We start from the raw sequence: 27,423 nt of genomic DNA, 5'->3' as shown, positions 1-27,423 counted from the left end.
GCACATTGGACATGTCCCGCTAATCAAGTCATGCAAATTCAGGCAATTGACTTTAATCACATACATCTGATACCCATTATCTCTCCCCCCACGGATAAAAGGCAGAACATAGAGACACACACTGAGCAAGGTGGAACACGAGAAGGTGCACAACTTCTGGGCTGAAGGCGAACTTAAAGCAGGACGATCAATCGAGGGACTAGAGCAAAGGGTAGCGAAACCCTGATCCCTGCAGAAGGTTGTTGCTTCATGAAAACCATGTATGAAACACAGAGAAAGCCAAATCGCAGACAAGAGGAAATCTGCATTGTGTTTCAAGGAGGCCAGCGACCTTTAGTGGTCCTGTGGAGGTCTATGGTAAAAGCCTCGCACAAATGAAAGTCTTTAACATCAGGAAAAGGTCTGAGCCAGACTGAAGGAGACCGTAAGTGTGATAAGTTATGGAAGGGAACCCCCAACAAATGTGCATTAAGCTTGGAGAAGGGTCCCTCTGCAAGTGCTGTGATTGCGAGGTCCAAGCCCAGCTGACAGAGACCTATGTGCATTGTTAAAGCTTTGAAAGGTCCGAGCCCGTCCGAGGGAGACCTACGTGATCTTTTTGTTGAACTTGGTACTTTTAGAATGTTGGAATAAGTGAATTGAACGTGGAAGACCAGGCGGGCCTCGATCCACCTTTTGAACTGCCTTTGTTTTGAGAACCTAGCATGTCATCTTGTCTACGGGGGCCGCCTTACTCCGTGCTGTCCAACGTGGGGATGAGAGCTGACTCAGCCACTTTGATCATTTATGTTATAACACTGATTTTCCTTTGCATACATATTCTCCTTTGCACACTTTCTGTATGAGAGATAGGGCAAGCATTAGGTTGTGTTAGTATAGGCCATTTTTTATTTGACAAGGACTGACTAGGACTGAGTTTTCTTAATTATTTGCTGGCAGAGCCTCCACTCAACATAGCTATAGGGCAAAAGAAGGAGCTTCTCCAAACCCCCAAACATTGAATAAAGGTTTGGAAACTTGTACCTCTTGTGTCAGTGTCATACTTGTGATACCATGCCTCCCTTACAGAAGTCAGGCAGTCCAGTACGCGCTCCAAGATACCCAGGGTATCATGGAGCTGTTTTATGAGGACAGAGTGGTTGACTGTGCCAAAGGCAGAGGAGAGATCAAGTAGAATAAGGACAGCTCGAGAGTTGTAGTCCAGTGATGTAAGCAGTTTGTCACGGGTGTTCAGAAGAGCAGTTTCCGTGCTGCTGGATGCCCCGAATCCAGATTGATGGTCGTGGAGACCGCCAACAAGTTCAGTGAGGGAAGTAAGTTGGAGAAGGCCAGCTTCTACAGGAGAGTCCTGAGGAAGGGGATGATAGAAATAGGGCGGTAGTTGGCTGGACAATTAGGGTCTGCTGAAGGTTTTTTCAGGAGGGGGTTACAAGGGAGTGCTTTAGGGAGGAGGGGAAGATCCAGTGGCAAAAGAGTAGTTGCAGAAATCAGCAAGTGCAGTGCCAAGAGAGACAATGTTGTACTTAATGGTTTTGAAGGAGTAAGGGGAACCCTGTTTGGAGGAGACGTTCATGGAGCGGACAACTCTGGTGACCTCATCAGGTGTGACGGGAGAAGGCGGAGAGAGAAGGAGAAGGGTGGGAGGATAGAGGAGGGGAGGGGCGAGAGGGACGCAAGGATGCTCAAAGTTGACAAAACGTGTCTGTTTTAATTCTTCTTTTCATGTGTTGGGGTGCCGACCCTCTCTCAACACTATTCACAAGTGTATGTAATTGGTTATTTATAACGCGCTTAATACCCAAAAGGTTGCTAAGTGTGGACCTGGGGATCAAACCTGTGTTGTCTTGCTTCCAAGGCAAGCCTTTTGCCCCTGAGCTTTCCTACCAGTATCAAATCTTCCTCTCAAGCATTGGGTCTCCGACCCACCTTTGACCCCATTTGCCTGTGTGTTAATCCCTTCTTTAAAATACTGGGTCAGTGCCCCTTTATTAACAAAGTTCTCATCCATGTCAGTTTCTTTAATATGTTCAATTGGGCTCTCTCCTGTCATCGCTGTGATGCAGCACTTGCCTTCCTGTGCCCCGGTAACCCATTCCCTGAGCTTACCGGGCGACTCGGGCAGTTCCCGGCGTCTCCTCTGCTTCCCTCCCTGCCCGCTGACTAGACGTGCATCTTGTCAGCCAGTTAGCTCAGCTTTGCTTTCCTTCACTCCAGGCAGCTCCAACTGCCCGCAGTCCTCAAGCGGTAAACTTCTTTCGGTACGGTCTATCTGCACACCATTCCTGTCCGACTCCATGCTGCTTCTTACCATCAGCTCGTCTCTGGCATCAAAACTGTCATCAGAAGAAGTTGCAAGCAGCTTCTGACTCCGCCTCTCTCTGAGATACCCGTCAGCAATAGCAGTTTTAAACTTCCCGGCATTGGTCCAAAGACTAGAATGCAGCATTGGCTTACGCTTCTGGTTATCTCCATTGCTCCATCCCTCTTCCTGATCTCAGTACTAAAATTGAGGGGCGGGGGGAAATCAGGGTGCTTGGTTGGGAAAACCTGGGAGATTAGTATCTACACAATATGCCATATAGGTATGTTGTAAAGGTACATGGGTGTCATGTGGTCTTACTGCTGCATGGTTATTTTGGTTCAGTGTTTTCCTATCTCTCTGCAGTTGGTCTTCCCCTACGTGGTCATCTCACAGATAGCCACCCCCAGGGTCAGAGTCAGGTAGCTTCTTCCTTTCCCTGGCTCATAAGAGACACTTCCCTCCAGAGAGTCAGTGACAATATTGCTAGATTCGTCACAGTAGGCTCCACTAACCACAGCACGTAAAATATTTGCTACACTATAGCAGTTCCAACTTCTTTTATACCGAGCATGGTTAAATTGGGGACACTGTTCTTAGCAGAGCCTCCATACATTTCCTTTGGTGATCCAGGCCTCCCGTAGGGGATTTCTGTATGCGTTAAAAAAGCTGAGCTTGCATACTTTTTCACCCCATCTTTCACTTTTCGTGGTCTGGAGCGACTTCAGACATTTCAATGGAAATTCGAGTCTTATGCAAACCTCCTCAGCCTTCAAATCTACCTGCAGACCTCCTGACCACCAATAGGTCCTGGAAAGAGTTATTTTCACTTTCTGACAAAGCCAAGTCTGGTTTCCCTGATCTATGGCCCCTGCTAAGCCGCAGTCCTCTGACTCCTCCACACGGAATTCAGAGTAATCTTCTATACAGTGGGGGAATGAGCTACCCAGGAACTGTCACTAATAATTTATCAGTACAAAACTTCTCAGTTCTGTTTATCAACCATTTGCAAGAAAACCTTTGTATCATTTTTCACCACCTCAAAAAGCTCCTGCTAATTGTTCCATTTTTGGATTTCCTTTCTTCTTTTGTTAGCATACAATATTTGGACTGTGCTTTCCTAAAGACCTCGACATCAGAACTATTGAATGATCTCCTCCATTTTCCTTTCTTTATCTTCACAAAGCGAGGGGTTCCCATCCTTCTTCCAACTGTTTTAAATCTTGATTTTTTAATTATTTCTATCATTGTTATAATGGTATTTATTGAGCGCGGACCTAGCTACAAGAAGCAACGGATTGCTTTACAGAGGTACACAACAGTACAGATGCACAACAGAGCACTTTTCAGAGGCAACAACAGAACAGATGTATAGCAGAGGGTAGGGCGCAGAGGAGGGGTAGAGCTATACAGGGCGGTGAAGAGGAGATGGGCAGACGGCATCTAGCGAGTCAAGTGGCATGGGGCGACATGATAGCCTAGGTGTTGAGGAGGAGAGAATGCTTGAAGAGGAGGCTCTTGAGTTCTTTTTTGAATTGTTGGAGCGTGGGATGAGTCTGATGCTGATAAGGTGGAGGTTCCATAGTCTTGGGGTGAAGGTCAGTGAGGGCTAGGTTGATGTGATTGTATCTGTGTAGAACCTTGATGAAGCGTGCAGCCGCGTGTAGGACACCTCAGGTGCACAAGAGAGGATGGCGGGACGCCTTTCGAAAAGGGCATTGCCCCCATCCAGGTGAGATAGAACCAGTGCTTCAACAGTGGATCTAAAGCTGTCTGAAGGAGGAAGGGCTTGATTTTCCACAGGAGGGAGAGCGGATACCAAGCTGTCCGAGTTGTTTTTAGCTTTGTGTGTCTTGAAGGAGAGGTGTTTGTCAATGTGGAACGTGAGGGACTTGGTGCAGGACGTTAGCAGTGTGAAGCCCCAGGGTTCATGGTTGATAGCCAGGTCTGTATGCCTGAGTGTTCGTTCGTTGTTGGTGAGGAGTAGGAATTGAGGGGTTGAGCTTCAAGTATGTACTGGACATCCAATACTGGATCAGAGAAAGGCAGGTTTTCAGCCTGTGAATGTCCTTGAAGGAGTCGATCTTGAGGTATAGCTGTGTGTCTTCGGTGGATGTGGATGTTGTGTGTGGCTAGGAGAGTTCTCAGCTGCTCCATTTATACCTTGAATATCACTGGGGAGAGGATGGAGCCCTGCGGGTCGCCAAACGTGACAGGTAGCATTGGCAATCTAGAAGAGTCCCTTAACAAACTGCTAGCAGTTGGCGAGGTAGGACTTTAACCAATGTAGGACAAGATGGCTGATCCCCATGCGCTGTAGGAAGTCTGAGCACCTTGTGGTCTAATGTGTTGAAAGCAGCCAAGAAGTAAAGTAGAGCCAAGAGGCAGTGGTGGCCGTCATCAAGAATGTCAATCAGCTGTATGGTTGCCGTCTCCATGCTGCATATGGGCCTAAAACTGTATTGCTAGGTTTGGAGGAGACTGTTGGTGTCGATGTGTTGCTGCAATTGCGCCGCTACTGCTTTCTCTATAATCTTACCTAGGAAGGGAAGATTGGTGATGGGGTGATAATTGGCTTGATTTTATGGATGCAGAATGGGGTTTCTTTAGTAGAGGGAAGTGTTGTCCTGTCTTTAAGGTCGATAGGAAGGTGCCTTGAGTAAGGGAGCTTTTGATGATCTCCAGGTAGGGAAGGAGAGATTCCGTGGGGAGGTTATCGAGGATGGATGCTGGAAGGATGTCGGCTTTATATGATTTTGCTTTGAGGACGGCCAGGGTTCCTACCAGGTCATCTGTAGAAAGTGTCTTGAATGTTTTCCAGGGTGTGGAGATTTTGCGAGGTGGAATGCGAGTTGCGTCTGTGGATGCAGAGCTGGTGTCTATGTGCTGGCTAATCTTACTGATTTTGTCGATGGAGGTGTTGATGGTGGTGGATTTTCAGATGGAGTGTGGTTTGGCAGGGTCGGGTGGCGGGTTGACACAGTGCTTGACCACTTTGAAGAGGGCTCTGCTTTTGTTGTCAGATTCTGCTACGGTGTTCTTATAGGGGGAGGTCATGTGTTGATTAGCGTCGGAGGGATGCTCAGAGTTCCTTGAGGAGTGTCAGATCAGAGGTGGTCATGGAGAAACGCCAGATTTTCTCTTGTTTCCTGGTGACTCTTTTGCTAAGGTTGAGTTATTGCTTGTACCAGGGTGCTGACTGTTATGGTTTGCAGGTGCATTGTTGCAGAGGCGCGTCAGTCAATGGAGGCTGAGAGCGTGCCGTTGAGTGCTTCCAATAGAGTGTCACAGTTCGGTTGGGGGTGTTCGGCCCATGTGAGGTGGAGGTTGGCAAGGTTTTCGGTGAGGGCTTCCGCCGGGAAGTTCTTTAAGGACCTGAAGGTTTGTCTGATGGGTTTCGCTGGGACGGCTTGACTGCGGTGGTGTGCAGGATGTTGAAAGTCATGCCCAGGTGGTCAGACCAGTCAAACAGCAGAGTAGCGGTGTAGTGGAGTGAAGGCAGTGCAGTGATAATTACTTTGAGGATGTTAATTTTCTCGTGCGCTGGGTCTTTCGTGTGCTGTGTGAGGCTGAGGGTATCGAGAAGGCCGAGGAGAGTTTCCTTCAGCGGTTTGGTGGTCTGGTTGCCTGGGAGGTTGAAGTTGCCTAGGAAGATGTTGGTGTGGATTTTAAGCTCCTACAGTGTGGCAAGTACATGTCAATATTACCCCATAATTTGATATGCTTTGAAAGTTAATTCATCCACATGGCAGACCTATTATTGATGAACGCAAGATCAAGGGATTGGTTCAGAATAGGACGGCATCATTTTTGCTAAATAGGGAAACCATATGATTGTGCACACTCTCTAGCCTTCGTATAGTTAGTGAATTTGTGACCCTCCACCAAATTGCAGAAGAAACTATATAAGCAGCCGACAGGTACAAGACATGGGAACATACGCACAGCTGGAGTGTATTTGAATTTCCCGTTCCCAGGGAAAAGATATTTTTATAGAGATCTTTTCACTGAAAGGTCGATTTAGAAAGACTGCTCGCGTATGTTGGTGCGAGTGTTGTATGTATGTGTTTTGGATTAGGGGTGGGGATTAGAGGGTGGGGGAGGAGGCTGGGGCTGAAATCCTGAGGAGAAGAAGGGGGGGAACATTGTTTTAAAACAAACAGCAAGGGACACCATGAACAGTGGAACCCAATTAAAATAGCCGGAGGCCAGCCTAGACTGTACCTCATCTGCATGATTTGCGGGCAGGGAAATTGGACTTATAGGGTCAGGGCTACACCTATAGCCATTGAATATTGACCAGATAGAAGGTCCCCATCTGAGAAACTTCACTGGATAACTCAATCCTGAGACATGATTTAAGGGCCGTAGATGAGACTTCCATAGAGAGTACAGCAGGAACTAGAACTGAAGTTTTAGGATCTAGGGAGGGTGATGTCTCCCCCCAAAAGCAAGCTGAAGTTGGTCACAATGGATTCCTTTACAACGGCCAAGCCCGAAAGACCACCGCAACAGGCCCAGGAAACGGTAGCGGAACCCTCCCAACAGGGAGAAGATCTTAAACACGCACAGGTCCTGCAGGCAATAGCAGCCCTCCGCACGTCAGTAGAAGGGAAAATTGAGGAGATGAGAACAGACATGCAGCTTATGCGTCAAGACGCCCGCAACCTCACGGAAAGAGTGACGACAGCTGAAAACACTCTACAAGAGAATGTAGAAGGCACCCAGGAGCTGAAATCGAGAGTCCAGGTCCTAGAGCAAAAGGTGTCGAGACTCGAAGCGCGCTCGGAGGATGCTGAGGGCCGAGCCCGCCGTAACAACATTCGTCTGCTGGGGGTTCCCGAGGACTTGGAAGGCTCAGACCCGACCGAATTCATTGAGACACTCCTACTACAGGAAATTGGCCCAGGGAAACTCTCGCAGGGTTTTTCTGTGGAAAGAGCCCACAGGTCCCTCCAGAAACGTCCACCTCCGGGTTCATACCCTCGCCCAATCATAGCTAAAATTCTGAATTTCCGAGACCGAGAAATAATACTGCGACACTCCAGAGAAGGAGGTGAGATCAAACGGAAGGACTCGACAATAGTCATATACCCAGATTACACCCCCACTGTGCAACGAGCAAGGAACTCCTTTATCCCAATAAAAGCACAATTAAGAAAGCTCAACCTAAAATACATGCTGCTTTACCCATCACGCCTCAAAATCCTCTACAAAGGAAGAGCCATATTTCTGGAGACCCCAGCCGCGGCAAATTTGTGGCTAGAACATAATAATCTGGCTGACGACAAGGAAGACCCTCCGGGGTCGGAAATGAGATGATCACCCTCACACTGAATTAAGAGGTATACCTGCACTTCCACCAGCGAGCTTATACAACCAGACACCTATGTTATATCAGAGTTCTACTGTAATGATTGCTAGATCGGGCAAGAACTCCGGGAACCACACGAGCATCTGTTGAATGACCCACCCCTCCGGACATTGTGTGGGCAATTTACCCACACGCCTCCCGACCCGGAAGACCAGAAGTGGCCTGGAAGGCTCGGGACCCCCGAGCGTTGCAAGTTCGAAGCAACTGCTGGGGGCATTTCAAAGTTTTGTTCCTCTGTTTAGTTTGTTTTGTTCATCTTCCCCATTCAAAGAAATGGGAGTTACTCAAATTACAAAATCTCCCATGAGTGTGATAGATGCTGTAGGAGGGGATGGACGGGTGGGGGGAGGGCTGGGGATAGGAGTATTCTCGGGAGGAATTGATGGTCCTCGGATCGATCTGGACTCAATCAAAGAGCCCCGACATGTTATCTAACGTCACAATAAAGATGGTGACGTGGAATGTGAGGGGATTGGGAACCTACTTACGCCGGAACAGAGTCAAGTCATACCTGAACAGGAAAAAAGTACAAATAGCAATGCTGCAGGAGACACACTGCACGGCGGACGCCTTGGCCAAACTGGGGGAACACTGGGGAGGACAGGGAGTGGGCACTACATACTCTAAATATGCAAGGGGGGTATACACCTGGATTCACCCCCAGCTCCCATTTCACCTAGATGGGTCAGACATAGATCCTGAGGGTAGGTTTGTCATTCTCTGGGGCCGACTGGAACAAGATGAAGTATGCATAGTGAACTCTTACCTCCCCAATACTAACATCCCAGCACACTTGAACTCCATGTACACTAAGATCGCACCCTATAGACATGGCGTTTTTCTTTGGGGGGGAGATTTTAATTGTGTCCATGATCCGAACCTAGATCGATCCCTGCCTCACCCAAAAGGCTCCTCATCGACAACCATGGCCCTGTCCTTGTTAACAGATAGATTGAGCCTGGCCGACATTTGGAGGGAACGCCATCCGAACTCCCAGGGGTACTCATACTTCTCCTCCCCACACGACCTTTATACGAGGATAGATTACATCTTCATAGGCAAAGAACACCTATCACAAATAGAGGAAGCGCGTTATTTAGGTAGAACCATCTCCGACCACTCCCCACTCCTAATAGAATGGAATCAAACTGGCCCGAGACCCCCTATCCCTATGTGGAGGATGCCGATAGACGCTCTCGGTGACCCTGTGTTCAGGGAGGAACTACATGAATTCATAGATAACTTTGTTGAAAGAAATAAAGGAAGCGTAGACCGCCTGAGTACGGTATGGGACGCTCTCAAAGTAGTGACGAGAGGCGAAATCATCACAAAAGCAGGGGGCATCAGAAGACAATTGAGGGGAGAATTGGTTCAATGGGAACGACAGGTTGAGCAGCTGGAAGCCGCCCCGGTGAGCACTCACCAAAGGGAAGACAACCTGAAGGAACTTAGAGCTAAATGTGCCCTCGCATGGGAAAGACTAGCCAAATTTGACTATGCCGTCAAAACAAACAGAACACACAAAGAGGCTGATAGACCTGGTAGAATGCTGGCCTGGTTATGTAGGAAGGAGCACCCTAAACACACTATTACCAAGCTACAGACTGAAGTAGGGGAAATAGTACAGACCCAGCAGGATATAAACGACACTTTTAGGGGCTTCTACGAACTCCTCTATTCTCATAACGACCAGGTCCCCCGAGAACAAATTATGGACACCCTGGGGGAAATAGAACTCCCCAAAATCTCCCCGGAACAGGCAGCAGTTCTAGATGCAACTATCTCACCAGAAGATATATCTGAGGCAATCAAGTCACTAGCCATGGGTAAAACCCCGGGGAGCGACGGACTGCCCACTGAGTTCTACAGGGCCTATGAGACCTCCCTAACGCCCTTGCTATACAAGGTTTTCCAGGAAGCACATGAGAGGGGGATACTCCCTGATAGTATGAGGGAGACCCTGTTGATTCCAATTATCAAACCCAATAAGCCGGCTGATAGATGTGACTCCTACCGCCCGATAGCCATGCTTAATTATGATGTTAAGATATTGACCACTGTGTTAGCAAACAGACTGGCCAAAATCATAGGGGAGGTGGTACATGAGGATCAATGTGGCTTCATACCGGGCCGGAACACGTCCATGAATCTACGAAGAGTACAACAGATTATTGCCCAGACAGAGGCTAGCACGGAGACGTATGCACTGTTGTCCCTTGATGCCATTAAGGCGTTCGATTCGGTATTTTGGGAGTGGCTACTGGCGGTCCTGGTAGACTTCGGCTTTGGCCCGGGGTTTATTACTTGGATCAAGATCCTTTATACCAGACCTAAAGCCAGAGTAAAAACGGGAAAGTACATATCAGAGCCCTGGGATATATGCAGGGGCACCCGGCAGGGATGCCCGCTCTCCCCCATGCTTTATGTATTAGGGCTGGAACCTATTGCGGTTTACTTCCGCAGACAATTTTTTGATGCTGGGATACAACTAGGGGGAGTTGACCATATAATCTCCCTTTTACGCTGATGACGTACTGCTATATGTCAGGGACCCACTGAACAACGTACCCACGATGTTAAATGTCCTGGACAACTTTGCAAAGTACTCTGGCATTCAGTTTAGTAGGGCGAAATCTTGCTTATTTCCCCTAGCAGGCCTCAGGGGGAGAGACATAACAGATCTCCCGGAGGTAGGAATACAATGGGAATTGGCCTCATTCAAGTATTTAGGGATACACATATTGCACACCCCTACTCTAATGCATGAGCACAACACGAAGATAGTGGTCCTAGCCGTGAAAAAATCCATACAATTCTGGGCAAAGCTTCCCCTGTCCATGATGGGCAGAGCGGCAATAATAAAAATGATCGTCCTTCCTAGATTTCTCTATGGGTTTCAGAATATTCATTTTTACATTAAAGTGCCCTTTTTCCGCCTGTTAGAAAGAATGATCCGGGACTTTTTGTGGGGAACAGGAAGACGCAAAATAGCACTCTCCACCTTGATGCTGCCGTACGCCCAGGGGGGTATTCAACTCCCAAACCTTGAAAAGTATTATTTGGCGGCACAACTTAGTTTCGTCACCAAATGGCTGGCAGATGAGGTCACATCTGAGACCCCCCTACTACAGACCCTAGTTTCCCCGTTACATTTAAAAGAACTCATCTGGGCCCCCTCCCACTTGATGCGTGGTGCCCCCTTCTTAGCTGCACTGGGACAAAAAATCTGGCGCAGAACAGAGACCCTTACATGCATCAAACATCAGTATGCCCCAGACATACCACTAATCTCTGACCTATGTGGATCCGCTATCGATCTGCAACACCTCAGACACTGGGAAAGAAATGGGATATACTCGTGGGGAGACCTGTTTCTGGACGGAGCCTTCAAAGATTTTAAAACACTCCAGGAAGAAGATGGAGTCCACACGGGCCAGTTCCTGTGGTACCAGAGGTTGAGAACCACAGCACGTACCAAATGGTCGTCATGGCCGGAGGAACCGGAATCAAACCCCCTAATCACGCTTCTTTATACTCTGGGAGAAGGATGGAAACCGGTGTCCCAGATGTACGCCCAACTGAGCGACATCCCCAACCCACGGAGTGCCAACTTGAGAGGCAAATGGGAAGCTGACATAGGCCGGGAAATGTCTGATGAAGAATGGGAAAGGGCCTTGTCATTTCCTAAATCTGTCTCCAGAAACCACAGATTCAGACAAATTCAACTTAACCTCCTACATCGAACATACCTGACACCATCCAGGCTAACAAAACTTAACAACAAGTTACCCTCTAACTGCACATGGTGCGGACAGAACAATGCAGACTTGATCCATGTGTTCTGGCAGTGCGCTAAAACGCAATCCTTGTGGACCACCATTCAACAGACAAGCAACAACATGGGAGCGACTGGATACAAGTGGACCCCGGAGGAATGCCTACTGGGCACGTATACCAGGCCGGCCAAACTCAAGCATTTCACCAAACTAATGGACATCATGTGTATATTGGCAAAAAGGGCCATGGCAATGTCCTGGAAGAAGGCAGCAGGGCCCCAACAGAAATGCTGGCACTCTGAGTTGAAACGCTGGGTGCGAGCAGAAACCTCAGCGTGGGAGGAAAGTGTAACTAGATCGACAGATGAATCTAGTTCGTCCTTGGAAGCTTGGAGGGAACTTACAGACTCCCTGTTTTATCCCTCTGATGATAAGCCTCCGTGAATTAACGAGAGCCAACCGCAAAACGGACCTGAGACCATAGTCCGCCAGTTTTTTAAGCTGTTTCCCTCCTTTTCCTTCCCCCTCACTCCAAACCGCCTGGAACTCTTCCCCTCTGGCCCAACTGGCGACACCAACCCAACTCGGCACGCAGAATCACTGGGAGAAAGTTAATGTTTTATGGTTTGTTTGTTACTGTCTTTCCTCATTAACACTCAACATCCTGGTGCTTTGGTATATGTTGTTCTATAAATGTGTTAATTAATAAATGCCAATAAACAAATTTGAAAATAAATAAATTAAAACAAACAGCATTTTAAAGGGCTCAAGAGAAAAAGTAATTTATAATGCTGTTTTTACGAAAAGAATTGGCCATTGTAAATTGATCTTTTTCTCTTGAGACCTTTAAAATTAGGTATTTTCAGATAGAACCTAATTTCCCACTTAAGAGATTGTACACTTACCCTATTGGTTAAATTAAGTATAGTACGTGTCATCTTGTTGGATTTCCCACCAAGTACTACTTGTGGAAGATTCCCCATACTTTGACCTCTTTAACAGATCAGCTCAATGCCGTTATCTTATTCACCCTCGTCAATTTCGATTTGGATGGTTGTGAAAATTAGCTTAAGGCTCCCCAAATCACCAGTTTCTAAAATTATAATTTATTTTTTCTAAAACTGTACATCTAAACTACTAACAGTCCAGTCCGTTACCAACACTGCAAAATGAAAACAGATCAAGATCTGAAGTAGTAGACAGAAGTGATCACACTCCAATTATAATCGTGCATCTCAATAGGTACACATCAATCTTATTTATTTCCCATCATAGTTTCCACCAGTAGACAATATACAAAAATTAAAGACATTTTTGACACATTTGATGTCACTCACTACATTTATTCGAGTACATACATGCCTCTCAGGTCATGCATAACCATTTACAACCACACCCACAAGTTACAACCAACACTATTTATACAGGCCATTTGTATAACTCAGGGCTACAGACTAACAATATGATTAACTCATTACAGTACACCTAGTTATTTTATTATGTGCATTTCTTCACAAAATATAGTCGTCAACACGTGTTTCAGCCACAATTTATGAGCTCTCGCACACAGCCCATTACTGCTCTGGCATTCTTCAGGACACGAGTGGGTAACACAATATGCCCCACCGCTCACATCATATTGTACTCGAAATGTTCTCAACAATTGTGTTGTGGACCTTCATTGCTGTTTTCAATCATTCACTGGTGACTGATTCTCTTGAGAAACGGTCCGCCTGCCACCTGCTGTCTGAAACAGCTCCAGCAGGACTTTAAATAATGTGCACTCGGCGTGTTGAGCAACCACCACTATCAGCCCTATATTGTGCCGCATTTTGTACTGAATTTCGTGCAATCCACAATGAAAAATTATGTCTGGCACGCACAGTAAAACAATTATAATGAGCGCAGCCCGTGCACGCCGCTGTTAAAATCAGCGCAATCTCTTCACTTCAGCAGGTTCCGGTTGCCAATTTCTGCTGATTTGGGAATGCTGCTGAAGTGAAGAGATGGCCTGTAGGCATGCTAAGAAGCCTCCCTGCCACTTCACAGCTGACTCAAACCCTTGAGTTGCTTAAGAGGGATGACCAAAAAAGCCACTGAGCAAATTAAGCCTGAATCTAGAGATGTGGGTGCCTATTATGCAATGGAATTGGATGCACAATTTTGAGCTACCAGCAGCAGCTGTAATTGTGTGTTGCGATCAGCAAGCGACAGCGCTCACCAGGGAGGTTAAACTTGGATCCCTGCGGTATTGTGTGTGATGCTGACATTACAAGAGAATCGCCCGTCTAGCAGTAGATATTGCTGCCAATTGAATATTATGAAGGTGTATAAGTGGTATGGGTGGAATATATGGACCAGTGAAAATCCCAAAGAGATGTTGAGGCAAAGGAGGGTACATAGGCTTGAGTGCAATGCATCGAACATCTGGGAAGAATCTAATCCCTCCATGTATGGGAGTCATCGTGGGCATAGAGTCACAAGAAGTAATAAGAAGCAAGCAGCAACTAAGTGAAAGAAATAAAGTGGTACCCATGTTTAAATAAGACATTTAAATGCAAAAAGATTCTGGGCACTGTCTGCTTAGTTGTCTGATGGGCATGGCAGGATTTCATAGGGTTAAGTGATAATGTTGGGTTAACAAAACGTAAGTCACAGTGGCAGGAATAGAGCAGTCTTCCTTCCATTTAAGAAGAGCCATGGGGTCTATAAATCAGAGGACATAATGCCCCAGCCCTCCGCAAAAGAGGGTATCATGATACGATAGGTTATTTATAATGCGCTTAATACCCAGAGGTTTCAAAGCGCGGACCCAGGGATCGGACCTGTGTTACTCCATGTCACCTTGCTTCCAAGGCGAGCACGTTGCCCCTGAGCTATCCTCACGAGACATGGACCTACTACATAAAACTGAACAAGATAAAAATCAAACAAAGGACTTGAAAGAATAAATGCAAAGGCCCAAAAGCGGCCGTGTCATGTTGACTGGCAAGAAAATAGACTGAATATGCGCAGTGTGCGACTGCTACGTTTTCCTCCAAAATGGACATTTGGGCAAGTGGGTACATTTCTTGTGGTTTCCTGGGTATGAAGGAGAAGTTCTTGCGACTCTAATTAACCAAATGCTACATGCATACACAGACAGAGATGACACAAGTAAGGTGAGCTCTTTTAACACTGGTTTGAAATGAGGGAACATCTCAGGATTGAAGGAAAGTAAAATTCATATCTTCCCCAGGCGAGAGTCCAGCAACGATGGCAAAGAGAAAAATTCTCATAGGGAAATTAAAAAGGTCTTCATTTAAGCAAGAGCAAGCAAATATGTAACAGCAAATCTAAAGTGGTAACACATAAAAACAAAAGTCATGTACAAAAAAGTACATGATCCTTGTGGAAAAATAAAAGTGAAAAACAATGGAAGCACTCTGGTCGAAAAATAGGCCGGAGAAGCACAACAGCACAAGTGAGCCTCAGCGCTGACCCGCGGGTGTCCAAAATAAGAATGTGAAGAATCTCATAAAATAAAAGGAGAGCAGCCACAAAATTACACTGAAACAAATTCATTGGAGAGGTGGACATCCTTACTGACAGTTAAGCAGTCTTACAATGTATTCATTTATATAATTTATAAAGCACACCTAGCCATCAGGCATCTGGGCCCTTGAGCTTTAGAATATGGTTACATTTGAGAAGTTTGGTTACATAGTTGCACAGTAACATGAGTATGCAATTCAGTTACATTTGCAGTCCTTAGTTACATAGTTATATACAGTGTGAATTTGCTTAGTTATATCACACAGATACAAGGTTATACAATCCATTTGAACAGAACGTTACGATGTAGGTACGGTCTTGAAACAGTAGAGGTCAGGTCTTTATACAAAATTAGCACTGCAGGTGTCAGATAATAATTTGCCAGTTAAGGGGGACAACCCAGGATTCATTAGGATGGGATGGTTGATTATTGATGTCCTGATTAAAGAGCCAGGTTTTTAGTTTTTTGCATAAAGACCATAATGATGGGTCTTTCCTTAGTTCCGTGGGCATGGCATTCCAGTAGTGGAGTGCCATAACAGGGAAGCTGGATACACCTATTTTTTGCCTTTTGTATCTAGGTGTGGTCAGTTGCCCTAAATAGGCTGAATGGGTTGGTCTGGCTGGTTGCGTTTTGGAGATGAAGTTTGATAGATAGTGGGGAGCAGTGTTACATAGGCACTTGTGTGTGAGAGAAAGTACTTTGAACTTGATACGTTCTCAAACTGGTAACTAGTGGATATTTCTTCCGAGTGTTATGTTTTCAGATTTAGGGATATTGAGTGCCGCTCTGACAGCATTGTTTTGAACAATCTGGAGCTTTTTGATGTTTTTAGTGGAGGAGCCTGCAAATATGGCATTACAGTAGGCTATCCTATAAAGGATTAGCGCTCTAGCTAAGGTGATGTGATTCTCTACTGAGAGGTAAGGTCTGAAAGCAGTGATACGTTTGGCAGTGTAAGGTGTGGCTGAGGTGACTGTGTTCACTTGTTGAGAGAGGGGTCAAGGTAAATCCCTAGAGTCTTAACTTCTTTAGCAACCGAGATACAGTCACCGGCACTGTAAAAGGTTTGATAGGATGGGTGAAGGCTCTTGAGTTCGCTGGGCTACCCATGATCAGGATCTCGGTCTTCTCATTGTTAAGACAGAGCTCATTTTGGGCCATCCAGGCTTTAATGGCGAGGTAGATAGTGTTGAGTGCTTTGGAGTCGATGTCGTAGTCCCCTGTGATGGGGATTAGAATCTCGGTGTCGTCAGCATAATTTGTATATGTGACGCCCAGATTGTCTAGTCTGTCAAAAAGGAGTTTTGTGAATGTGTTTTACATCGTGGGGGAAAACACGTGTTGTTAAAATAGCAGTATCAAAAATGCCACCACTAACAGACTATACATGCTACAGCACAAAAGATGGCTTTCACCCTCTTAAACCCCACCAACTTCATAAGCGTTATGTGCCAATCCAACTAATTCTAATCGTTAGTTACCAACACTGTATAAAATGCATACTTCAGGAGGAGGTAAATGTTGCTGGCAGAGATTTAGGTGGAAGGTAGGAGAGCAGGCAATTAGGGACGTATCTCTTATGTATATTTGGGTGCACTCTTGACCTACTTGCTGTCTCCTAAGTCGGCACAATTGTATGTGATACCCAAAACTTTGAGTACGTTTGGTGCTATAGAGCCGTTTGTACAACATAAAGATGGACAATCCATTGAAGGATTGCTCATAGTGTACAAAGAAAGTGGTTTTCCTTCAACAGGGGTGTTGCTAGGTCTGGAAAAGATCTGGGGATACGTTAATGATGGGACTGTCAAAGTTAGCTAGCCTTTTGGCTGTAGCCTCTGAGCTTCTATCCAGTACAACCAAAAGACCCAGGGCTATAGCCCTCCGCCACTCCCCCACACAAGTCCCCTTAGAAACGCCTCTGTCCTTCAATACTGTACAATTGGGAGAACTACAAATACAAGCACTTATGCTGGCTATATGCCCTAGAAGGGAAACCGTGCCGACAGAGCCTTCATCAGTCCCTACCGATAGAAACTCTGCGTATGGAGTTTGGTTGGTCTCATTACTGACACAGGTTAAGATTAAAAGATCCCTTTTCTTTAAAATAAAAATACTGTTAGACAAGGGAACAACCATACTTAGCTGGCATCAACAGCAGAGGACAAACTTACAGAAAACTACATGCGAGGCCATCCACAAGGAAATTGGCTGTGATGGGGAGGAGGTCTCTTAACTATATGATAGCTAGAAGAATGTTAATAGACAAAGACAATTAGTGGTATAGAGCAAAAAATGGTGACTAACTGCACAGGAAATCCTTACTGAAAGAATATGCTACACAGTGTTTTCCCTTCTTGGAACCGGCGGATTACCTTAAATATACTATTGACCAAGGATTAGGACTATTTACTATGGGCCTCATTACAGGTTGGGCGGTCCGGAAATAACAGTGGCGGTAAACCCGGCGCCACTGTTAATTCCGGACCGCCCGATCTAGAGTCCTGCAGGCGGGAGGTGGCGTTCCCGCCAGGTCTGACCTGACCGGTTTACCACCGCCTGCCTGCAGGCGGACCAGGAAACCCCGGCACCATCACGAGATGAGCCGGTGTTTCCATGATCCCCATTCCCATTGAGTCCCAGAGGACTCAATGGGGATGGGGCTTTACATCATTCCGCCTCCAGAATCCCCGGGCCACCGGGGTTGTAATGCCCCGGTAATTCCGGGAATCACAGAGGTGGACTCGTAATGAGGCCCTATGTATTTACGATTTAACCTCCTTTCCAACAATATGGTGGTGGGTGCATGGGACCATATTCCAGGTGAAGAGAGAAAGTGCAGGTTATGTGGGAAATCTCGGGAGGCCATCAGACATCTTACTCAATGCACTACGGATAGATAACTACACGCTCCATTACGTTACTTTTGTTTATCGCGTTATAGATATAGCTGGAGACCAATTGTGGGCCACCATAATGGGAGGCCATTCTAGGGTCATTAACACTGCATATGTTGTGTGGAAAGTTGTCTTAAATCGCATTAAAGAGTGAATTTATTGTGGGGATGGGTGACTTGTAGAGGGGTAGGTTTTAAATGTGTCTATAATGATCACAAGTATGTATTGTGTCATAATACGATGATGCGTCCTTTGTAATATTTCATGTTTCCAAATCATTTTTAATCAAATAATTATTATATCTTGTAACCAAATAAACCAAAAAATAAAATTAATCCATACTGCAAATTAATTTCAGGAACACCGGTGCAGGTATTTACCAATGCCACCCTTCAGCCAGAAAGGAATAGGGAGCTCACTGGGCAATGCCTAACTGGAATGTCACAACGATACAGTACCAACACTGAGGTCTCCTCTAAAGCCCAACCTTCCCATAACCAGTGAGACTCGATTGGTATTTCATCTTTATTTGTTATGCTCAAATAAAAAATGATATTAAAGAAAGACAGGTAAATACACTACACTGGTGTTCAAATCACAAGGACTTCAAAAGAGCAAATGATATTTTGCTAGCCACCACATTGCATAATGCAACTTAAAATAGATTCCTTGATGGTTAGCCACAACATACATTTCGAGTGTGCGTGCATTTCAGTATTCAAATAAATACATGAAACCGAAATCTGCAAACCTTGCCGAATAACATTGTGCACTTTGCGCACAGCATTGATGCCAGCTCACCTTATCATCCGGAATCACATGCCATATGGACACAGTCTTCACGTCAGCTTCGCTGTTGATGGAGAGGTAGGAAGGCAGGTAGATTTTCGTTGGTTCCAAAATTAAAACCTTAAAGAAATCAGAGACAACCATGTGAACATGACAACAGGAAACCTATTTTTGGTGAGCATCGTGGTCAAGAAAATGAGGTTCAACAGCAGATGCTCGGCAACTGAGCATAGGCGACAGATGGCACAGACCAGGCACAGGGCTGTGCGCTCTGCAACTGACTCGCACAAACAGGTTTACTTGATACTTTTTGTTTTGTCAGAAAGCATCACTGTGAAATCAAGTTATGCTGCTTTGTCAGCTCAAACACATTCCCACGTCGCATGCAAGTATGTAATAATGTATGTATGAATGTAGTTACCTGTACATTATGTACAGTGGTGCCACAGAAAATGCACTAATTTCCAAACGTTTTAATGACATATAGATCAAATTTCAAATGCAGTTATATTGATAGAGATCAAAAGCATTAAACTATAATCCGCACAGATTGGCATCACAGTAGAGAAGCACAGTAGAGATGTACTTAATCTCTTGACTCGGTCTCATATTCGAGTGCCAGGATGGGGCCTTTATTGTGCGGGCCATGACGTCTCGCCATCAATGCCTGTGCGGGACATGTGAAGAGTGCGGGACAATGCGGTTTTTAAGATATGCATCCAACTATCTTTTTCATATTGGGATGAGCCTGAACGCGAAAAGGGTGATCGCGTATTTGGAAGCTGTTTTGCTGTTGTGCTGGGGAGCTGGGCTGCAGCTGCGCCAAACGCAGAAAGATTCCGAAAAATCACGTCGGTCACTGAATAGGGGAAGAGTAAGAATACACCTTTGAATACGCTGTATGCTCTTTTTGTCTCAAACATAACAAACATTCAGGGTGAGCGGGCGACTGCGGGAGTTAACTCCTTTGATCCAGTTCGCCCCAAAGAATAAAATAGAGCGAAACACAAACAGTGCAGGTTTCACCTGGTATACGGCTCTCTAGTATAGAGACTCGACACGTTTATGGTGTAGAGGATTTATTACTGTCTGATTGCAGGCCAGTACGGGGCACAGTTGTAGAAATTCCACAAGAAGTGGTCGATTCAAAATCCCTGTTCAGGACACGTTCCCAAAACCTCTAAGTGGCGTTTTCATTGAGACATTTGAAATGAAATTACGCAGTACGAAAGACATGGAGAGAGAAGGGGACGGGTCATTTAAGTGGAAACCACGAAATAGACACTTCTGTAAACCCACAAACTTTGGAAAATATACACCTAAACACTCCACAGCAAATCCAGGCACAAATACATGCAGAAGAAATACCTGGGCATTTGGTGGACAGCCATAAAGACAAAAACTCAAGTACTGTACTAATAAATAAGTGGAAACGGGGACTAGAGTACACAATAACAACAAAAAGAATTCAACAAAAAATAGAAAACCACTTTGGGAAAAAACTGCATAAGAGTCACAGTGACGCAGAAGGGGAATCATTCATTTTATGGGAAAAGCCAAGGCGACCCCAAACTCTGTCTTCAAGCACAGAAATCCTCCTATCACCAGCAAAACTAGGGAATGAAATTGCTGTACCAAACGAGGGGGAATGTGAGGTAACACTAACCCACCAAAATACTCAGTCCTCTGAAAATATAAGACAAAATTCAGAAGAACAAAGACCCAGACCATCATGAAGATTCCAAGACAAAAACAGATTCCAATACAGAAACATTGAAAGCTTTAAATGTTGTTCTTAACTCATTGGTATCAGTTTTTGAAATGCTCAAAATGGAGGTACAAGCACAAAACGGGACACTCCTGGAGATAACAAAAGTAGTAGCACTGTGTGACTCGTCCTTAGTCGGTCTGGTAGCTGCAACCAATACTAACATGACCCTGCCGCTCCATGATCTTAATCTGGAAATGGTAAAACAAGGACTTGACATCTCCTCTATACAACAAATTCTGAAGAAAAAAAATTACATGGAAAAACAAAACAAATTATTGGGAGAAGTCATCTTTATTGAAAGAAAATTGGAAATCATATCCAGCAGTGGAAAAAGTAGAAAATATCTGATAATATTCACTAGACGATACGCCGCTCTTAGATTCGGTGTTGGAGGAATTCCAAAGGCTTGCCAATGTAGTAGAAGCAGAAATGGAAACTGCAGAAGGGGCGCCAAAAATCCAGCCAGAAAAGACAAATGGGAAATAAATGGACAGTCCCAGACTGGCGGCAGCACCCCTCTGTCCAGACCTGAAGAAGCAGGAGAAACATGAGGAAACATCTCGCAGGAAGGGAGAGGTCAAAAACAGCACACCCTAAAACAAAGAAAAGCCAAAAGAAGGGGCTGAAAAACAACAAAAATAATGGAAACGCAATAGAAAGAGCAGACACTCAGCCAAATCCAAAAACTTCTGGAAGCAGCAGGAAATCAGAAAGCCCAACATGTAATGCCCAAGGTCCACGAATTCCCCTGGGAAAAAACATGAACGGTAAAGAGAAGAGAACCCAGAAACAAATTGAAAAGAACTCTGAAAAGACTAAAACAGGAAACTGTAATAAACCAGAAGAAACTGTAGCAATTACAAAAGCAAGCATCGGTCTCCAAACCGAGAACAAAGCAGAAGCAAGCAACAACCCAAGAGATTGCGCTCCAACATAGGGCGTCCTAAGTCACTGAGTCGCGCAGTGATATTGGGCATAATGAAGAAAGTGAAAAACCTTCATCGCTTTTCATCAGAAGATAAAGTGCGGGTGGGCTACTTTGACTCTCCCCAGGGAGGAGGGGGGTTTTGGGTTACCAGATTTTCCCCTCTATTACTGTGCCGCCCAATTGCGAGTCCTGGTGGAAACATGAAAGAAGGGATGAGAACTTATTGTTCTTACCTGGAAAATATGGATGCCCACCCCCTTAAGGTACGCAATCTCTTGTGGGTGCCCCGCATGCTCATCCGGAGTAGGTTGAGGTCCACCCAACCCTTGGAGTACTCTGGGCGATCTGGAAAGAGGGTCCCTTGACTGCTCACCTAACCTCGTGGCCCTCTCCGATGACCTCACTCTGGGGACACCCCTTCAAACTTGGGAGTAGGGGGTTTCGAAATGCCCAATCTTGGTCGGACATGGGATTGGAATGGGCTGGGCAAATGTTCAAAGAGGGTGAATTTCTTTCATTTGAAGAAATTAGGGAGGTTCTTGGGCGGGGATCAATTTCCATTTTTTCGAGTACCTCCGGTCGAAGGGCATTCTCTTATCAGTCATGGGGGCAGAATCGGAGTAGAAAGCTGACTCCTTTTGAAATATTACTGGACACGGCTACGAGGAGAAAGGGGTCAGTGTCCAAGATGTACAAAATCCTGAACACCAATAATCTAGAGAGAGGAGGGGATTCCGCAAGTTTTGGAATTAGTTAATAGGGGAGACCCTTTCGGAGGACGATTGGGCAAGGATATTTAAAATAGCGTTTCATGGGAACCTATTTACATCAGACACGGAGCATAACTAAGATTTCGCAAAGGTGGCATAGGGAGCCATTGAAACTGTCAAAGATGTTCCCAGGGGTGTCTCCCAAATGTCCAAGGCGATGTGGACAGGTGGGTTTAAGGGACCACATGTGGTGGCACTGTCCAGTAGTCCAGAAGTTCTGAAAAGCTGTGAGAGGTTGGATGGCGGAGGTGACGGAGGAACTATTACCACAAAATCTGCTGACGATGCTTCTAGGTCTCCCCCCGGAGGAAGCCGAAATTCACAGGTACCCAAGAATGTGGGAAACAATGCTGAGGGCGGGTAGAGTGGCCCTGGCGCAGAAATGGAAGAGCTCGGTGACCCCCTCCAAGGACGATTGGTTGAATAAATTAAAGAACATGTTCCTCATGGATAAAATGACGGCCATGGTTAACAATGACTTAAGTGCATTCCAAGCAAACTGGTATGGGGTGCAACAGACGTGGGGATGGGAGATTTAATGTCACCATGGGGATGTTACTGTGCCGGGGGGGTAGGTTGGGGAATGTGTGGTGCCTACTATAGGAGGGGTGACCTACGGTCTGGGGCGCAGCAGACGCTATACAGCCGACGGAGATGGCGACAAATAACTCAGCACCCAAGCACCGGGGAAAAGACGTCTTATGGAAGCTCTTTTAGTTATTGGTTTGAAGGGGCAATTTATTAGGGGGGGGTCGGGGTTGGGTGGGGAGGACTGGGGGGTTGAGGGAGTTGGGTTCTTGATTTTTTAAGGGTCCATCATGGCCCATTTGTTGTATTCAGAAAATGCTAATAAAACCAAAGTTTAAAAAAAAGAAGATATAGAAAGTGTCACATTTCCAATGTCGCAGGACCCCTTTATGGTTCAACTAGTACTTACCACGGAGAATGCAAAACACACTGTGTTGCAAGAGTCTGTGGAGTTAGAATCCTATGGGCTGGAAGTATCATGCAACGACTCAAAGAAACGCTACTCTTAACCAATGCAACACCCCAATGCTAAAAAGCAAGGAAAGGGAAACGTCAAATGAGTTGAAGCTGATGAGAGGGGGAAGCAGAGAGACATAATCAAGCATAAAAGAAAAGACTTGCACTCCTTCCAGAGATTCTCTCACAAGTACTGCAGAAGCTAGGAGTAGGTACGCGGCAACTCTAGAAAGGATGATCTAAACATGTTTAGTTGGAACTCGCGGGGCTTCAGTACTATAAGAGCAATAGAAACGCGGACACATTTATTTAACGAGGGTGACGTTTTATTACAAGAAACCTGGTTGGTGAACCCATTATACATTGAAGGGTATACAGTTTTCTGCCTACCGGCATTACAAAAAGCCTTAGGGAGATCATCAGGGGGTTTGCTTACAGCCCTCAAGAATCAAATATTTAAAAACATAGCTGAAATTTGGAAAAATACATTAGGCATTCAAGTATGTAGAGCAGAAACGCATCTAAAAGGGAAACCCTCAATCTGGGTTATGATAAATATATACTGGAACCCCGCCAGCTCAAAACTGGACACTTTTTTGGAAGACCTGGGTCTCCTACTGGAAGCAGTGAAGTTGAACTCAGCCTCTAGTAACAATCTTGACAGGAGACTTTAATACAAACTGCCTATATCTACAAAAAAGCAAGCTAAACTACTTGGCGGCTGAGAAGTTAAGAAGGGGAAGAATGTGGCTGGAATTCATGGAACGTTGGGACCTTAAAATGGTCAATAGACCAATAGGGGGAGATCAAGGAACGTACACAACATGGCATAGAGGGAAGTCATCCTCCACTTTAGACTTCATCTTCGTTTCCAAGAAACTGCATGCATCACCATCCCTTCTTGTTCTAAAACAGGACGGGGGCAGTGATCACAGCAGATTAGAGCTTTCGTTCCAGAACATTCTAGGAATAAAAACAGAGAGCGAAAATCAGAACCTAGAAGGAAAAAAAGGGAAAATCAGAGTTGTGAAATACAAAAATGGGGAAATTAAGCTCAATGAGCAGCTAAAAGAGATTCCTGAGTATGTCTGGAAATTAGAATTTGACCCACAGAGGTTTAGCAAGTTTCTCTGGGCCACTTTAGCACCTGGAGATTTAGAAGGGAGAGATGAATAAAAACATCTCCACGCCTTTGCTAAAACAACCGAAAGGAAAAAAAGAGTTTAGGAAAGACCTGCAAGAAATTAATATAGCAGTGTATCCAGCAGAACAACTGAAAACAGAAATAAAACGAGAGAAAACCAAATCTATATCTTGGTCACTCTCACAAAGGGAAGCCCGGATGCAAAAAAGACGGGGTGCATGTACTAAAAACATTAAGAGAGAATAATACCAAAATCTTTTGGGAAGCATTAAACCAATTTGAGGGGGAAACAGGCAACTCTCTCTGTAACCTAGTCTCTGAAGAAGGCTGGGTTGCATATCTAACAGAGACCTATAAGAGTCACAGCACCGGTCACTTTATGACCAAATTAGATATACCTTGGCAACTGAATTTCGACGAGAAAGAAATTTGCAAAATCATAACTAATTCTTCGACCTCTAAAACTTCAGGATTGAATGGCCTGACCTATCAGACACTCAAAGTTGAACCGGAACTATGGTCAAAACTATTGTCCGGCCTCTTTAGGGAAATCCTTAAGAAACGGGTAGTTCCAATTTCTTGGAAAACGGCATTAGTAATACCATTTTTTTAAAATGTGGATCGTCGGGCAGCAGCAAACTATAGACCAATAGCGCTGCTCGACATTGAAAGTAAAATATTTATGAAACTCCTCCTAAACCACGTTTCAAAATGGGTAGAAGATTTTGATATCCTATCACGCTTCCAAACAGGTTCTGAAAGGGACTGTCGACATCAGTTAATGGTCTGATCCATAATCTGTTGAATGAACAGAGTAAGAAATTGCTGCCATTGTACGGACCTTGGATCGATTTATCGAAATCTTTCGATCAAGTGGAAAGAGCATTACTCTGGCAAAAATTGCAAGGGTGGGGAATGCCAGAAACACTATTGTCCATATTGGTGGAATTGCACAGAGATACAAACCTAACAGTTCTCCTTGATGCAATGGGCCACCTCTCAAAACTAATAGAGGTAAACAGGGGGGTTAGACAAGGGTGTTTAGTAGCGCCCCTCTTTTTTAATCTGTTTTTGGCAGATATGGGATCTTTTTTTTTTTTTGAATCCTCTGCGTTGGCCAGCCCCACCTTGCATGGGAGAAAGATCCGTTGGCTCGCCTACGCAGATGACATAGTACTCCTTGATAGACCACCAATTGGTCTGCAGCGTCTGCTCACGAGATTGAATGAGTATGTTGGGATAAACAAACTAACAGTCAACCCTGCCAAATCTAACATCCTCATTTTTAAACATCCTCTGACAAAAACTAAGTATAAAAATTGGAAACTGGGTGGCAAATATATTCGAGTTGTAGAAACCACAAAATATCTGTGTTACAATATACACGCCTATCCAGCCCAATAAAAGGTAAAATCTGAGATTATGGACAAGGTAACAAGTCGCATCACAAATAATCAAACTGAACTGTAAGTTTTGTACATTTTCCATCCTTCTGCTAGTGAAGTATTATCTAGTCAAAGTGGTCCCAGTGACATTATATGGACTGGAAGCTAGACCGGTTCTCTGGTCAGCAAACTGGGAAACCTTTGAGGGTCGACTGTGGAAAAGAGTCTTGGGACTTCCAAGCTGTACATCTATTGGAAGTATGAGATTCGAGTTAGGCCTAAAATCACTGAAGTGTATGGCAGACTGGAAACTGATTTCTCTGTTTCGAGAAATAATCACAGGTAAAGAGACCTCCCTTTATGGAGACCTTAGGTCTCAGAAGCTGGGGGGGGGCAAATCAACATCTTTGTTAGCACTTGGGGAAAAGGTAACGAAAGCCCTCATAAAGGTAGCCCTTGAGGAGGAAACGCTGGTCTCAAACCCACTCAAAATAAAAAAAGAAACGGAACTCTTGGACTGGATCGAAACAGTAGAGAAGGTTAGATCAGACTCAGTTCAAAGTGCGTTCCTGAGGGGGGAAAAGGAACTCAGGTGACTTTCGCGTTACTTAATGAAATTTCCCAATAGAAAGTTGCGTTCAAACTTCCTCAGAATGAGATTAAATTTGGTCCACTGCGGGGAAGTTTTAGAAAAGCGAAACAAAGGGGACAAGGCAAAAAACTGTGTTCAATTTGCACAAACCCTGCCAAACACACACTAAGGCATTTACTAATGGACTGTGAAGGCTCATGGAAACATCGGCCAAGACTCTTCAGGAATTTTGTGTGCCGAGAGGAGGACATTATATCAGACTTTTTGTGGGACAGACTCATTTCTGGCACCAATGCCGCATTGTCATCGGCTGCCATCCGGGTGCTAACCAACTGTGAAATCATCGTTTAATCTATATAGCCCTGGAAAATAGCTCACCATAACATTGTCCTCTCAGGATGCATGTGAGAACATAAAACCCAATAGTATAAGTGTCTTGAAAAGTGGCACGGTTGGTAAAAAATAAGAACCAAATGAGATATTTAGTTAGAATTTGTACACCTACAAAGAGATTTAGTAAATTGGTTGTAATTTTTTTTTTTAATCTTTTGTAAAGGCTCACTGAGCCAAAAACAAATAAATGAAGAAAAAAAATATTGGGATGACAGACAATATTAAACTGTAACTGCAACAATCAAAGCAATCGTGGTGAGATTTGCAAACCAAGCAAGATAGCTAAGAAATCCACCTGTTTCTCGTTGGACCCATTCCAACATTGACCCTGACCCTCTCCTTAAGGATATCCTACAGTCACTCAACTATTGGTCACTGGATGGTACTCCTCTTGTCTCGTGCTCAACTTCTCCAATGACAGCTATCTCTTTCCAAGCAATGAAGAATCCATTTCTCCTCTCACCATTAACTCTTAATCCCGACCTCATCCTCTCACAACCTATGGGTCCTCTTTGAAAGCAAACTAAAGAGCCGTCATGGCATTACCTTTAATGCCACACCTGCAAGGATTAACCTATCAGACGTCGAGAGACATACCTAAACATCAAACAAGTCACCACAAATAAATGTCCATTTATACTCTACCTGCTACAGGGGTCCCCAACATTTTGTTAGCAATATTGTTAGCAATGAGCAACATTTGAGTGTCAGATGAAATGGTGAGCAACTTCAGTACTTTGATGTAATTTATCGGCTTACAGTTGGTGGTAAAATGATTGGAAT

The 27,423-nt window shown here is 45.0% G+C and overlaps 1 protein-coding gene across 2 annotated transcripts in view; it reads right to left on the bottom strand.

Annotated features, from left to right (window-relative positions):
* Positions 1-27,423, bottom strand: part of MAP3K5 (mitogen-activated protein kinase kinase kinase 5) — a 1,851,596-nt gene that overhangs the window by 782,834 nt on the left and 1,041,339 nt on the right. For both annotated transcript variants that reach the window (XM_069607656.1, XM_069607657.1), the window contains exon 11: positions 18,686-18,793. In XM_069607656.1, coding sequence (XP_069463757.1) covers positions 18,686-18,793 — 108 coding nt within the window. The remainder of the gene's footprint in view (positions 1-18,685; positions 18,794-27,423) is intronic.

This window comes from Ambystoma mexicanum, chromosome 4q (assembly GCF_040938575.1).
Source record: "Ambystoma mexicanum isolate Mex_15411 chromosome 4q, UKY_AmexF1_1, whole genome shotgun sequence".
Taxonomy (NCBI): domain Eukaryota; kingdom Metazoa; phylum Chordata; class Amphibia; order Caudata; family Ambystomatidae; genus Ambystoma; species Ambystoma mexicanum.
This window is presented reverse-complemented; position numbering and strand designations above follow the sequence as displayed.